Source organism: Bombina bombina, chromosome 1 (genome assembly GCF_027579735.1).
Source record: "Bombina bombina isolate aBomBom1 chromosome 1, aBomBom1.pri, whole genome shotgun sequence".
In the NCBI taxonomy this organism is placed as follows: Eukaryota; Metazoa; Chordata; class Amphibia; order Anura; family Bombinatoridae; genus Bombina; species Bombina bombina.
The window spans coordinates 418,789,760-418,805,398 of record NC_069499.1 but is presented as its reverse complement, the minus strand read 5'-3'; the positions used below and the strand labels follow the sequence as shown (position 1 = coordinate 418,805,398).

The window sequence follows — 15,639 nt, the reverse complement described above, 5'->3', positions numbered from 1 at the left end:
TAATATCCTGGAACTATGAGCAATATTCCTCACCCTGAGGGCTTGGCCACTCTTGAGGTTGTCTCGTTTCATCCGATTCCAGTAGGACAACTTTACCTCAGTGGCGTACATAAACTATCAGGGGGGGACGAGAATCTTCCTAGCCATGATGGAGGTTTCTCTGGTTCTGGAATGGGCAGAGACCCGCAACTGCTCGCTCTCTGCGATCCACATTCCGGGTGTGGAGAACTGGGAAGTAGATTTTCTCAGCCGATAATCGTTTCATCCGGGGGAATGGGCTCTCCATCCTGAGGTGTTTGCGGAGCTCTGTAACAGATGGGGGACGTTGTAGATAGATCTCATGACGTCCAGACTCAAATTCAAGCTACCCATACGGGTCGCGGTCCAGGGATCCCCAGGCAGAGCTGATAGATGCCTTAGCGGTACCTTGGGAATTCAACCTAATTTACATTTTTCCCCATGCGGCTTCTTCCTCGAGTGGTGGCCCGAATCAAACAGGAGCAAGCTTCGACCATTCTGATTGCTCCGTTGTGGCCACCGAGGACGTGTGGGAATGTTATTGTCTCCTCTATGGAGATTACTCTGTCACAGAGATCTGCTGGTTCAGGGTCCTTTTCTTCTACAAAAACTCGATTCTCTGAGACTGACTGCGTGGAGATTGAAAGCCTAGTCATGGCCAAGAGAGGGTTCTCGGAAAGAGTGATTGATACTTTTATTCAGGCAAGGAAACCGGTCACTCGTCACATCTATCATAGGGTGTGGAAGACCTATTTATCCTGGTGTGAGGAACATGGATATCCCTGGCACAAGGTTAGGATATCAGGATTCTGGGTTATCTCCAAGATGGTCTGGATAAGGGTCTTGCCGCCAGTTCCTTAAAGGGACAGATTTCAGCATTATCGGTTCTGTTGCACAAGAAGCTAGCTGAGCTTCCTGATATTCAATCCTTTGCTCAGGCTCTGTCTAGAATCAGACCGTTATTTAGATCTTCTGCTCTTCCTTGGAGCTTAAATTTGGTTCTTAAGGTTTTGCAGAGGGCTCAGTTTGAGCCTATGCATGCACTTGACATTAAGATTCTTTCCTGGAAGGTTCTATTCCTTCTGGCTATTGCTTCGGCTCGCAGAGTCTCTGAGTTAGCGGCCTTGCAATGTGAGCCCCTTTACCTATTTTTTCACGCTGATAAGGCTTTGTTTCACAATGGGTTCGGTTTTCTTCCCAAGGTGGTGTCAGATTATAACATCAATCAGGAAATAGTAGTTCCTTCCTTGTGTCCTAACCCTTCTTTGTCTAAGGAAAGGTTACTTCATAACTTGCATGTTGCTCGGGCCTTGAAGTTTTATCTTCAGGCAACAAAGGATTTCAGACAGACTTTGTCTTTATTTGTTGTGTATTCAGGGAAATGTAGGTGGCAGAAGGCCTCTTCCACTTCTCTGTCTTTTTGGTTGAGGAGCATTATACGTTTGGCCTACGAGTCAGCGGGACATAAGCTTCCTCAGAGGATTACAGCTGACTCAACTAGGGCTATTTTTCAATGAGGGGACGTTTTCACTTCTTGGCCTATAGCCGGGAAAAATAGTGTTCTGCCTTGGCAGGCCTGAGGTCCTCAGCGTGTCATTCACTGTAGACAAATAAAGGAACTTTCAGCATGAAGTATTTTATACTTTGTGACTGAAAGTCCTCTTTATTTGTTGCACTGGTAAATCCTAGTGTTTAAAAAAATGCTAGGATTTACTATTACTTTAAAGAAACAGATGTTCTCTCTTATGTAGCATTAACAGTATTCTGGGTAGCACAACAAACAAAACGGTAACCAGGCAGATCAGTCAGTCAGCAGTTGCAGTGGGTTATGTGGCATTTGAGTCTCTCCAAATAGACATGAGGGCAATAAGTGTACTGTATCAGGAGCTTAATTAGTGTATGTGATTGGCTGGCAAGGGTTATGAAAATTGGTTTCTATTTGATAACAGCGTATCATCTTAAAGGGACAGTCAAGTACAAAAACCTTTCATGATTAAAACAGGGCATTTCATTTTAAGGATAATATGCTAATTTCTTAGACCTTGAAGGCCGCCTCTAAGCTGAATGCATTTTGACCACTAGAGGGCGTTAGTTCATGTGTTTCATATAGATAACATTGAGCACACGCACGTGAATTTACCGAGGAGTGAGCACTGTTTGGCTAAAATGCAAGTCTGTCAAAAGAACTGAAATAAGAGGGCAGTCTGTAGATGCTTAGATACAAGGTAATTACAGAGGTAAAACGTGTATTATTATAACTGTGTTGGTTATGCAAAACTAGGGTAATTAAGGGATTATCTATCTTTTAAAACAACAAAAATTCTGGTGCTGACTGTCCCTTTAAGGGCTACATATAAAGTTATGGCTATTAAACAATTTCTTTTTGCACAGGGATAGTTTTAGGTAAGGGTGCAGGGTACCCCCTGTGTGCTGTTCTTTTTTCTATAGCGTTTAACCCCTTAACGACCAAGGACGTGTCAGGCACTTCCTACAAAAAAATAGTTAGTGACCAAGGATGTGCCTGACACGTCTTCTGGGGTTTGAAGCTCTGGAAGCGATCTGGATACACTCGATATTGAGGCAACCTGCTATACCCTTTTGTTAGCCACTCATGCAGAGGCCAGCGATGGTGCCGATCGTTGGTGGGTGGGAGCCATTGCAGGGAGGCGTATGGGCGGCCCATCGCTGGAGGCCTTTCCGGATCCTGTCCTTCAATTGTGCACGTTTCCGGGAGGGGCGGGGGTGGAAGCGATTTTAAGCCCATTAATAAATACATTGTAAGGTGGGAGAGGGAGGGGGTAATAAACGCTGGGAAAGGGCTCTAGGAGGGGGAGGGGGGAGGATATTGGGGGGGGGGGGCTGCTACACTCCATAAAAATGTTGTTGTTTTTTTTTTTTTTACATTTTTTATATTAAAAAATACACATTTTTTAGCAAACTGGGTACTGGCAGACAGCTGCCAGTACCCAAGATGGCGGCAAATAGGTAGAGGGGGGAGGATTAGAGAGCTGTTTGGGGGGGGTGGACAGGGAGGTTGAGGCTAAGGGGGGATCTAACTGCATTAAAGATTTTTATATATATATATATATATATATATATATATATATATTTAAAAAAAAAAGGCTTTTATTTTGGTACTGGTAGACTTGCTGCCAGTACTAAAGATGGCGGTGACAATTGTGAGGTGGGGGTCAGGGAGGGATCAGGGGGTGGGATGTGTCAGGTGGGAGGCTGATCTCTACACTCTACAAGCTACCTAATTAACCCCTTCACTGCTGGGTATAATACAAGTGTGGTGCGCAGCGGCGTTTAGCGGCCTTCTAATTACCAAAAAGCAATGCCAAAGACATATATGTCTGCCATTTCTGAACAAAGGGGATCCCAGAGAAGCATTTACAATCATTTGTGCCATAATTGCACAAGTTGTTTGTAAATCATTTCAGTGAACAACCTACGGCTAGATTACAAGTTTGGCGTTAACAGGGGTGCGGTGCTAACGAGCAGTTTATGCTCACCGCTCACTTGCAGACAGCGCTGGTATTATGGGTTTTTAGAAACCCGGCGTTGGCCGCAAAAAAGTGAGCAAAGAGCAAACTTTTGCTCCTCATCTTACCTCAATACCAGCGCTGCTTACGTTAGCGGTGAGCTGGCAATACGTGCTTGTGCACGATTTCCCCATAGCAATCAATGGGGGAAAGCCAGCTGAAAAAAAACCTAACACCTGCAAAAAAGCAGCGTTCACCTTCTAACGCAGCCCCATTGATTCCTATGGGGAAATACATTTTATGTCTACACCTAACACCCTAACATGAACCCCGTGTCTAAACACCCCTAATCTTACACTTATTAACCCCTAATCTGCCGTCCCCGACATCGCCGACACCTGCATTATATTATTAACCCCTAATCTGCCGCTCCGGACAACGCCGCCACCTACATTTTAATTATGAACCCCTAATCTGCTGACCCAACATCACTGAACCCTACATTATATTTATTAACGCATTTTCTGCCGCCCCCAATGTCGCCACAACCTAACTACATTTATTAACCCCTAATCTGCCACCCCCAACGTCGCCACCACTATAATAAAGTTATTAACCCCTAAACCTAAGTCTAACCCTAACACCCCCTAACTTAAATATAATTTAAATAAATCTAAATAAAATTACTACAATTAACTAAATTATTCCTATTTAAAAATAAATACTTACCTATAATATAAACCATAAGCTAGCTACAATATAACTAATAGTTACATTGTATCTATCTTAGGCTTTATTTTTATTTTACAGGCAACTTTGTATTTATTTTAACTAGGTAGAATAGTTATTAAATAGTTATTAACTATCTAATAACTACCTAGTTAAAATAAAGACAAATCTACCTGTAAAATAAAACCTAACCTAAGTTACACTAACATCTAGCACTACACTATATATAAATAAATTAAATACAATTAATTACAATTAAATAAAATTATCTAAAGTACGAACCCCCCCCCACTAAATTACAGAAAATAATAAAATAATTACAAGATTTTTAAACTAATTACACCTAATCTAATCCCCCTAATAAAATAAAAAAGCCCCCCAAAATAATAAAAAACCCTACCCTACACTAAATTACAAATAGCCCTTAAAAGGGCCTTTTGCGGGGCATTGCCCCAAAGTAATCAGCAAGTACAATACCCCCCCAACATTAAAACCCACCACCCACACACCCAACCCTACTCTAAAACCCACCCAATCCCCCCTTAAAAAAAAACTAACACTAACCCCCTGAAGATCACCCTACCGTGAGACGTCTTCACCCAACCGGGCAGAAGTGGTCCTCCAGACAGGCAGAAGTCTTCATCCAACCGGGCATAAGTGGTCCTCCAGACGGGCAGAAGTCTTCATCCAGACGGCATCTTCTATCTTCATCCATCCGTCGCGGATTGGGTCCATCTTCAAGACATCCGACGCGGAGCATCCTCTTCTGACGACGACGGCCCACGACTGAATGAAGGTTCCTTTAAGTGACATCATCCAAGATTGCGTCCCTTCAATTCCGATTGTCATTGATTGATAGTCATTGATCTAGGCCCATTTTGGTATATTTCATGCCACCATTTCACCACCAAATGCAATCAAATAAAAAAAATAAATCTGGTGGCATGAAATATACCAAAATGGGCCTAGATCAATGTTCTGGGTTGTCTACTAAAAAAAAATATATACATGTGAAGGGTTATTCAGGGTTTCCTGACGGATGTCAGTGTTACCATATGACTCATTTTGAAAAAAAAAATGGTTTGGAAATAGCAAAGTGCTACTTGTACTTATTGCCCTATAACTTGCAAATAACATGTAAACATTGGGTATTTCTAAACTCAGGACAAAATTTAGAAACTATTTAGCATAAGTGTTTTTGTGGTTGTAGATGTGTAATAGATTTTGGGGCTCAAAGTGTGTTTTTTTCAATTTTTTTCATCATATTTTATTAAAAAAAAATTATAGTAAATTATGAGATATGAAAAAAAAAAGTCCATTTAATGACGAGAGAAACGGTATATAATATGTGTGGGTACAGTAAATGAGTAAGAGGAAAATTACAGCTAAACACAAACACAGCAGAAATGTAAAAATAGCCCTGGTCCCAAACGGTTAGAAAATTGAAAAGTGCTGTGGTCACTAACTGTTGTCAACCAAAAGTACACATGTTTAGATTCGCTTTTTTCCTGGGTCCAGATTGTTTTCTTTTTCAGTTGGGCCACATATGGCGTTCAGGCCACCAGTTGGCCATCCCGGATGTAAACCTCTGTGTTTCTGTAAAATGATGTTTTAACAGAGGAGGGACCAATAGTTAACATGATGGTATATATGTATGATGGGGTAAAATAAAAAATGTAAAAACGTGAGCGACAGATAGAAGTATAATTAAATACAATAGAATATTCTAAAGTAGATTTTATTTTTCTTCTAGTTAATGACTGTGAGAACTGGTCAAAGAATTCCACACTTCAAAGTTGTTACCAGTATTCTTCATATTCAAGTGTGACATGGAAAGAAGCTTATATATCCTGCCATAGCCAAGGAGCAGATTTATTAAGTATATCCAGTATTGAAGAATTGCAGTACATCATGGGTATGTGTAGACGTGTGCTTTATTTTCAAACAACATTGAAAAACAATTTGGTTTCTTTTAGTATTTTATTATTATTATTATTGTTGTTATTTTTATTATTTTTACTTTCAAAGTTTGTATGTTTTGTATAATTTCCTAAATGTTTTAATAGATACATTTTTTTTAAAGGTCATTCCAATTCAACAAGTTTTTTTTTATATATAGACAAGGCCTCTGCGCTGATGTTAAGGAGATGGATTTTATAAGAGTATTCCTAGCTAGGTTTGGAGAAAACTACATACTAGTGATCAAAATTGTGGAAAGTTTTGGGAAAATTTGTATTTCTGAGATTTAACGGTTTATAACATGTCTTTTTTAAAATTAAACCATAAAATTATATTTCATTATAAAGATAATTTAATGCATAATGTAATGCAACACACAATATTAAAATAAGCATTTCAAATGAAGTTATACAGTGAAAACCATGATAAAGCAAAGAAACCATTGTAATGCGTATTTCATAACTTCTCAACATTTCTGTTAGTACTGAGTCGGGAAACCTTTTGCCGCAATTACAGCCTTACAACAGCATCCCATGGAGAGAACCAAGTATTTCAGTTCATCAGGTGTTATAATGTAAAACCAAGATTGAATATTTGTCTTTTATTCCTTGGTTGCTTCTGACTAACGAGTTCCTTTAATCGGCTCCACAGATTTTCTATTGAAATCACATCATGGCTATTACCTGGCCATTCTAGTAGTGTAATATTTTGGTGAAACTACTTTTTTTGCACACAGCAGCAACATGACTAGGAGCTAAATCCATTTTAAAATATATAGGCTTCAATATCCTGGAACAGATCATGTGCCAAAGGCTTAGGTTTTGGCTCAAGTATGTTGCTGATGTATTTTTCTTCTTAAATGGAAAGAGTCCACAGCTGCATTCATTACTTTTGGGAAATAAGAACCTGGCCACCAGGAGGAGGCAAAGACACCCCAGCCAAAGGCTTAAATACTCCTCCCACTCCCCTCATCCCCCAGTCATTCTTTGCCTTTCGTCTCAGGAGGTTGGCAGAGAAGTGTCTCTTATGGAGGGTAGTACTCTTCAACATGGGACAGGAGTTTTAAGTAGTCCTGTCAGTCTCTCAGTAAGGGCTTGGATGAAAGTTAGAGTCCGGAGATGCAGGAAGTTTCTTTTTGCAAAACAATCCCGACTCATATTAACGTTAACTTCGTTCTGCTGCCTGCTTTCTTCTCTCAAGTCCATGGCGGAGGCAATGCAACTATTTGTCACACTTGAAAGCCGTGTTCCTGTTCCATTAAGATCGTTTCATTTTACTTTATTTAATTTACTTTAACGTGATGTTTCCCTTGAGGCTAAAGCTCCTTGCAGGTTTAACTTATAACATAAGGGTCTCAGTGAGTCTCTGTTAGATCTTAGAATTGAGGGTTAATATCTCCTGAGGGGGGTTATTGGACAGGGGGGTTTATAATCATGTTTATGTGATTCAACCTGCTTATGTGTGAGGTTTATGGGCTCGTGGTTTGGAACTTTGAGGCCTTTGGAAGTGACGCGTCCTTTTGGCTGGGCGCGCTTTTTGGACTGTACGGTTCACCCTGTGTCCTGGCGTGGTTACGCTCTGCTTCCCTTTTCTGCATTCCCGAACGTGTGGCGACTGAGATATTCTAGTCCGCAGGGGTCTGGTCATAGGAGGTGGTGAGTGCCCCAGCCATTGGTGGTGTCAGGTGTTGTTTTTGTTTTTTACTGTTTATAGTCCATATTGACATATCCTCTTATAGTTATGGGGGATTCTGATGCTGAGACTGTGCTCCTTTCAGATTCAGTTTCGGAGGATTCTGACACGAGATGATTATAATATCTGATTCAGATTCTGTATCCGGTGACGAATCCGGTTTAGCCTTGTTGACAATCAGTCTTGTTCCATATGCCATATGAGAGCACCCGGTTCCTCTGCTTCGGGAGTCGGGGATCTGCTGAGCCATCCGCCTCTGGGGGTCCTGTCTCCCAGGGACCAAGTTCCCTACCGATTCTTCCTCCTACACATGCGGGTAACCCAGTTTATAGTTCCTCCACGCGGGGTGGTGTATTCCCCCCAGGAGCTTGCAGTACGTTTTCGCCTTCAGATAATGTTGGCGCTTGATCGTCTGCATAGTCCAGACGTTTCTTTGAGAATGTGCTTGTGCCCTATTCTCCTGGGTATTCAGCCTTGGGATGGGCCTCCGCAGTATCCTGAGGGTTCTGTTCTGGAGTGTTGTGCTTTTCGGTACCTGATTTTCCTTGCTCCTTTGACAGGAGAGGGTTTACTCTTCCTTCGGGTTCTGAGGGTATACTCTCCTTCTCGGGGTGCCTCAATGGAGTTTTTGTGTTCCCCTTTGTTTTTAGGGACCTGTGAGTAGGTACGGCGGCTTAGATTGCCTGGAGCGTGCCCTCTGTCGAGAGGCTGTTTTATGCTGTCTGTCTTTCTTGAGGACTGCTTCTTATCCTTGCAGGCTTCCTCTTGTCCGTCCTGTTATGTTCTGTGTTCTCAGCTTAGTGTTTCGCCTGGGGCTATTACACGCTTTTCAATGTCGAATCCTTTAGTATTCTATGGACAGGCGCTGGGAGGATTTTGCATTCCATGCTTGCAGGATGTTGAGGAGACGTCCTTTCTGTCTCCATGCCCGGTATTATCCCGGGTTTCACTTGGTATAGGCGTGGCCTTCTTCCCTGTTGGGTCCATTCTGGTTCCATGTGTTCAGGGACCTTGTGGGTTTCTCGGTCCTCCCTTGCCTTGCTCCCTTGAGGATTTCGGCTGTGTTCCCTTCATTCTGAGGGATGAGTGGTGGGGGACCGTCTGTTGGGCAACGGTGTCTCTTGTTGGACTATTGGCTCAGTCGAGTCAGTTTTGCGGTCTCTGGTTTGGCTCTGGACTAGCTGCGAGTCAGTGTCACTGGGCTTTTCCTTTTACATTTTTTCTCTGCTTCGGACGAAGCGGGCTTTTTCGTTGGGTAGAGGTTCAGGCTTGGTGCCCTCAGTATGGGCCGCTTAATGTACTCTCCCGTCTTGGCATTCAGTGTCCTCTATAGCTTGGGTATTGTTTTCCCAAAAGTAATGAATGCAGCTGTGGACTCATTCCATTTAAGAAGAAAAACATAAATTATGCTTACCTGATAATTTCATTTTCTTCTGATGGAAAGAGTCCACAGCACCCCACCCGTAATTTCTGTGGGGGTCCTTATATTCTTCTGGCACCTTTTCACCCTGATATTTCTTCTACTGTTCCTTGTTCCTCAGCAGAATGACTGGGGGATGAGGGGAGTGGGAGGAGTATTTAAACCTTTGGCTGGGGTGTCTTTGCCTCCTCCTGGTGGCCAGGTTCTTATTTCCTAAAAGTAATGAATGCTGCTGTGGACTCTTTCCATCAGAAGAAAATGAAATTATCAGGTAAGCATAATTTATGTTTTCTTCTTAAACAGGAAGAATCCACAGCTGCACTCATTACTTTTTGGAATTCAGAACCTGGCTACCAGGAGGAGGCAAAGACACTCCAGCCAAAGGCTTCAAATACCTCCCCCTCTTCCCTTATCCCCCAGTCATTCTTTGTCTTTCGTCACAGGAGGTTGGCAGAGAAGTGTCAGAAGTTTGAGTTAAGTTTCTTATGGAGGGTAGTACTCTTCGAAATGGGACTGGAGTTTTAAGAAGTCCTGTCAGCCTCTTAGTGAGAGCATGGATGAAAGTTAGAGGAGTTTTGCTGCCTGCCTTTGTTTACTCAAGTCCATTTCAGAAGCGAGGCTACTATCTGTCACACTTGAAGGTCCGTGTTCCTGTTTCACAGCGTAGATTCCGGTAAGATCGTTTCATTTTACTTAATTATGTGATTAATTATGTCCCAGTGGGACTCTTATCTTAAAATAAGGAATCATAAGTTAATATCACGGGAATTTGTGGGGTACATTCCTCACTGCGCCTCCCATGTATTTAATACTTCCCTAACATTAAAATCCTGAGTAAGTTTACTCAGTCTTTGTTTTTCTTCCACAGGTCCATGTGAGGGAGAATGCCTCTCAAACCTAGTGAGCTGCCATGCTGCCAGGCAGATTTCATAGAGGTAAGTGCTAAGTTTATTTTCTTAGGGAGACATGCAAAATAATATTAGCACTTTAACAGTTAATCTGTTGAGACTCATTTATCCAATTGTGGGTTATAGGACATGACAGGCAGTTTATGCAGGCACTGGGGACATGAGGAAGAGAAACTATAGACTTAGTTCATTTTTATTGCTCAGCTTATGGTGGTTATACTCTCCCAGCAACTTTACTTTCATAATTAATGTCGGCCGGAAGGTTCTGGTTGTAAGCCCACGATGGGCGGGTCTATTTTTAGAAGCGGCAAAGAATTTGCATGCTTCCTTTCATCCCTACTCAGTTCGGGTGTGTCGGATGTGCTTTTCCTAGTTGCGATTCCGCTTTCTGTGTGAAGCGTTCTGAAAAAGCAGATACCGAGTGGAGCAGCTCTAATTGAGTCTGGATTCTTCTACTATCAGAAGTTGGGCAGCTATCTATTCCGGCGGTCAGCAGGACAGGTAGGCACCTCAGCAGGACTGGCTGAGGTGTAGAGGCTGTCTGGGTTGTTATAAGCGGTATTTTTGTGTCACAACATAAAAAAAGATTATCGTTTGAAATTTAAAGGGACAGTACCGTTTTTTGTGATAAAAGTTAAAAGTCAAATAAAAGCATTTTATTTTTCATTTGGTTAATTCTTGGGTAAAGATGGACCAAGAGGCACTGCAGATGTTACATGTACTTTATGTTTTGATGCTAATGTGGAACCACCAATCCCTTTCTGTTCCTCATGTATTGAGATTGTATTGAGAAGAACATTGAATTACAGGGATAAGCTGTTTGAATTTGAGCCAGCATTGTCTAAGAAGGATGCTATTCAGGGGTCTCCTGCAAATGTTCACGATATGCCGTAGCTTTCTCCTGAAATTTCCCAAAATTTGTCGTCCACAAATGCAGTGCCCTGCGCTTCCTCACAAGCTCCGTTTGGAATTTCATTGCAAGACATCGCTTCCCTTATGTCTTCTGCAGTAACTGATGCGTTGTCTGCCTTTCCCATGTTGCAGGGAAAGCTCAAGAGGAAATCTAAGGATTTAGGGAGTAAGGTGTCTAACATAGTCGTGGCTGTCCAGAATGTTCCTTCCCAGAAATTTGAGGAGGAAGAAACTTCGGTGGCATCTGAGGGTGAAATCTCAGATTCAGACAGTGTAACTCCTTCTTCTGATTTAGATTTAAGCTGGAGCACCTCCGTTTGTTACTTAAGGAGGTTTTGACTACCTTGGACGACTCAGACACTGCTGTCTTAGTCAATCCTAAGAAGTCTAGTAAACTTAACAAGTATTTTGATGTACTTTCCATGGTGAAGTTTTTCCCGGTACCAGATCGGGCCACAGAGATTGTTGCTAGGGAATGGTAGAGACCGGGTATCCCTTTTTCTCCATCCCCTATTTTAAAGAAGATGTTTCCTATTGCTGACTCTATCAAGGAGTCTTGGCAGATGGTCCCCAAGGTGGAAGGGGCAATTTCCACTTTAGCTAAGAGAACCACTATTCCTATAGAGGATAGTTGTTCCTTTAAAGATCCTATGGATAAGAAGTTGGAGGGGTTGCTCAAAAAGATGTATGTACACCAGGGTTTACAATGGCAACCTGCGGTGTGTATTGCTACTGTCACTAGTGCTGTGGCATACTGGTTTGATGCGTTGTGTGATTCTATTCAGACAGACACTCCCCTTGAAGAGATCCAGGATAGGATCAGGGCCCTTAAGTTGGCCAATTCTTTTATTACGGATGTTTTCCTACAGGTTATCAAGCTGGGAGCAAAAATGTCTGGGTTTGCCGTACTGGCCCGCAGAGCCTTATGGTTGAAATCCAGTCTGTGGATGTGTCGTCTAAATAATAAAAAGTGAATAAAACAAACTAAAAATATATATTAGAATAAGTGTATATTCAATTACAAGGATATATATGATCCGTGTAGTCCTCCTCAATCTAGGTAGGTCAAGGGTTTACTACAAATCTCAAAAACAAAATATGGTGCAATAAATTTTGATAAATAGGAATGATATTCACACCAGTGGTCCCTCCAAGAGGCTACTCACACTTGAGAGTCAGCCAGGCTCTAGGTTAAGACGCACACCCGGTTTTATACTGCCATGCTTCCAGTATAACTCCAAACGTAGACCGCTGCTTCAATAAAATATATTTTTATTAAAATACATAAAAAGATATTAAAAGCCACAAATAATACTCAATCAATAATAGTCACTCCGGTATCTATACCATTTTTTTATATTTTTGGAACGGTATCGCACATAATATTACTGGATTATAGTGGATAGCTTGCCGAGCGGCTTATGCCAGCCAAATCCAATTAGTGGAAACCACTTGATACCTGTCCTGGTAACTAGTTTATCTGTGAGAGAGTAGTGGCACTATCATAGTTCTAAGGTCCGACTTACATTTCGCTGAGAGCGTCCGGCTTTTTTAAGGAAGTGGAATGGTGTGCCTCTTCCTTCTTGATGGTGATATAGGGTGAGCGATCCTCCTATTGGTCATCTCAGGTGATGTCATCAAGCAGTGTCCTGGATTCTCGGATGTCATCAGTAAGTATCTGAAAGTTCCGTCCGTAATCTTTGATAAGGGCAAAGGTGTTCTTTATGTGAGAAAGTTCAGTCCTCCATCTTGGATGTTGGAAAAAGCATTTATGTTCATTGTTTATACGAAATCCATTATGAAAACAGGCATTTATTATTGGTGTCTATCAAGACACTATTATCTCTGTTGTTACATATAGTAAGGAAAAAACACATTGTCTCTATAGTTACATGTAGTGAGAAAAAACATAATATGTAGTATGTCACAACTTTAGATTACGAATATATACACATTATAAATATATGGATGAAAATTAACCATACAGGTGCATTTGAACGTTTAGACTATATATAGACAAACTGCTAACTTATTGTTTTAAATGTTGTATAAATCAATTATATGCACTCTATCATGTTGGTGATTGGTAACATATTAAAAAATCTTTTATATTGCAATCCTAATGGTTGTGTATTTATTTAATTCCTAGTGGAATATATTTTTACTGTTATATACACTTTCACATCATATTTGTCTTGTACAGAATCATATTTAGAAAGAGGGAAACTGTCCCAAGAAAGACTCTTAATAAGAAAACATACATTTATAGAAAAATTATACTTTAGAATTTTTTTTTTCAAAAAATTAAGCTTAAACAATATACAGAGTAAAAGAAATTAATTAAAAAAATGGTGAAGTTCAAAATCCTTGTTCAAGCCATATGGTATTAGGGTGTTTAGGACGTATATCCATTTCATCTGTAATTGGCCTAGGTCCTGTAACCTGTCACCACCTCTCCAATGCTGAGAAACTCTTCTAATTCCTATAAATTCTAGATCTTTGGGATCTCTATTGTGTACTTTGTCAAAATGAACTGACACTGAATGTATTTAAAACCAGTTTTAATGTTGTATACATGTTCGTTGATTCTGGTCTTGAGTAATCGGGTGGTCCTACCCACATAAAATAAATTATATGTACAACGTAACACGTATACAACAAATTTGCTGTTACAGTTAATCAGATCTCTTATGTCAATTTTTCTTCCATCTTTCGCTAAAAATTGTTTTGTTACCTTATTTGTTTTTTTTAGTATTCTGACATGCATTGCATGTATGGCATTTGACAAAACCTATTTGTGCTGTATGTAACCAATCAGTATTCTTATCTTTTATGTATTCCAGTGTTTATTGATAATGTCCCTAATTTGGTTGTATTGTGAGCAATGTCTGAGGACCATTGGGCCTATGGGTTTATTGGCTAAATTAGTTTGACTCTTATCTTTATATTTTAAGAGATGTTTTCTTTCCATTTTTTTTTTTTCTACATCTTCTATCGTTTTTTCAATAGATGATTTATTATAGTTTTTTTCTATGAATCTCTTTTTTAGGTTTCCTGCCTGTTCTACATATTCTTTATTCTCTTTACAATTCCTTCTAAGCCTAATGAACTGGCTCTTTGGAATGCTGGAGAGCCATTTTGTTTGATGGCAACTATTAGTGTTGATGAAATTATTCACATCAACTTTTTTTAAAAAGTTCCTACTTTTAATTTTATTATCCTCTACATAAATTTCCAAGTCTAGAAATTCCACCTTTTGTTGGTTGTAATTCCAAGTAAAACCTATGTTAAATTGATTATTTTCTAAATGAAGCAAAAACTATTTCAATTGTGCCAAAGTCCCTGACCAGATAAAGAAAATATCATCTATGTAACAGCGATAGGAAACCAGGTATTGCGCCCAGTCATGTTGGCTAAAAACAAAAAGATCTTCCCAGTGAGCCATAAATTAATTAGCATAACTGGGCGCAAACCTGGTTCCCATCGCCGTTCCACTGATTTGTAAAAAATATTGATGATCAAACCAAAAGATAATTACGGTCTAAAATGAAGGCTATTCCTTCTAAAATAAAATTGGTCTGAATATCAGATAATACTGGATCGGTGGATAATATCTGACTAATCGCTTCAAGGCCCAATTCTTTTTTTATGTTCGTATAGAGAGATGATACATCTCCAGTTATCATCCACAATTCTCATTCCATACAATATTTTCTAATATGTTTAACATGTTAATAGTTTCCTTAAGGTATGCCTTCGTTTGGTTCACATAAGGTTGAAGAAATTGGTCAATGTACATTGACAGATTGCTGGTTAAAGATTGAACCCCCGACACTATAGGTCTACCCCGAGGATCATTTTAATCTTTACGTATTTTCGGTAACATATATATATAGTGTCGGGGTTCTAGGGAATTTGTTAAAAAAAATAATCAAATTCTTTCTTGTATAGTATCCCATCCTTAACTCCTTTTAATAAAAAAATTCTTATTCCTCTTTGTATAAGGTGGTTGGGTTATACAGTGGGGCAAAAAAGTATTTAGTCAGCCACCAATTGCGCAAGTTCTCCCACTTAAGAAGATGAGAGAGGCCTGTAATTTTCATCATAGGTATACCTCAACTATGAGAGACAAAATGTGGAAACAAATCTAGACAATCACATTGTCTGATTTGGAAAGAATTTATTTGCATATTATGGTGGAAAATAAGTATTTGGTCAATATCAAAAGTTCATCTCAATACTTTGTTATATATCCTTTGTTGGCAATGAAAGAGGTCAAATGTTTTCTATAAGTCTTCACAAGGTTGTCACACACTGTTGCTGGTATGTTGGCCCATTCCTGCATGCAGATCTCCTCTAGAGCAGTGATGTTTTAGGGCTGTCACTGGGCAACACAGACTTTCAACTCCCTCCAAAGGTTTTCTATGGGGTTGAGATCTGGAGACTGGCTAGGCCACTCCAGGACCTTGAAATGCGTCTTACGAAGCCACTCCTTTGTTGCCCGGGCGGTGTGTTT

At 40.3% G+C, this 15,639-nt stretch overlaps 1 protein-coding gene across 2 annotated transcripts in view; it reads left to right on the top strand.

Annotated features, from left to right (window-relative positions):
• LY75 (lymphocyte antigen 75) overlaps positions 1–15,639 on the top strand; it is a 1,208,875-nt gene that overhangs the window by 280,632 nt on the left and 912,604 nt on the right. For both annotated transcript variants that reach the window (XM_053698349.1, XM_053698347.1), the window contains exon 4: positions 5,986–6,147. In XM_053698349.1, the coding sequence (XP_053554324.1) occupies positions 5,986–6,147 (162 nt within the window). The remainder of the gene's footprint in view (positions 1–5,985; positions 6,148–15,639) is intronic.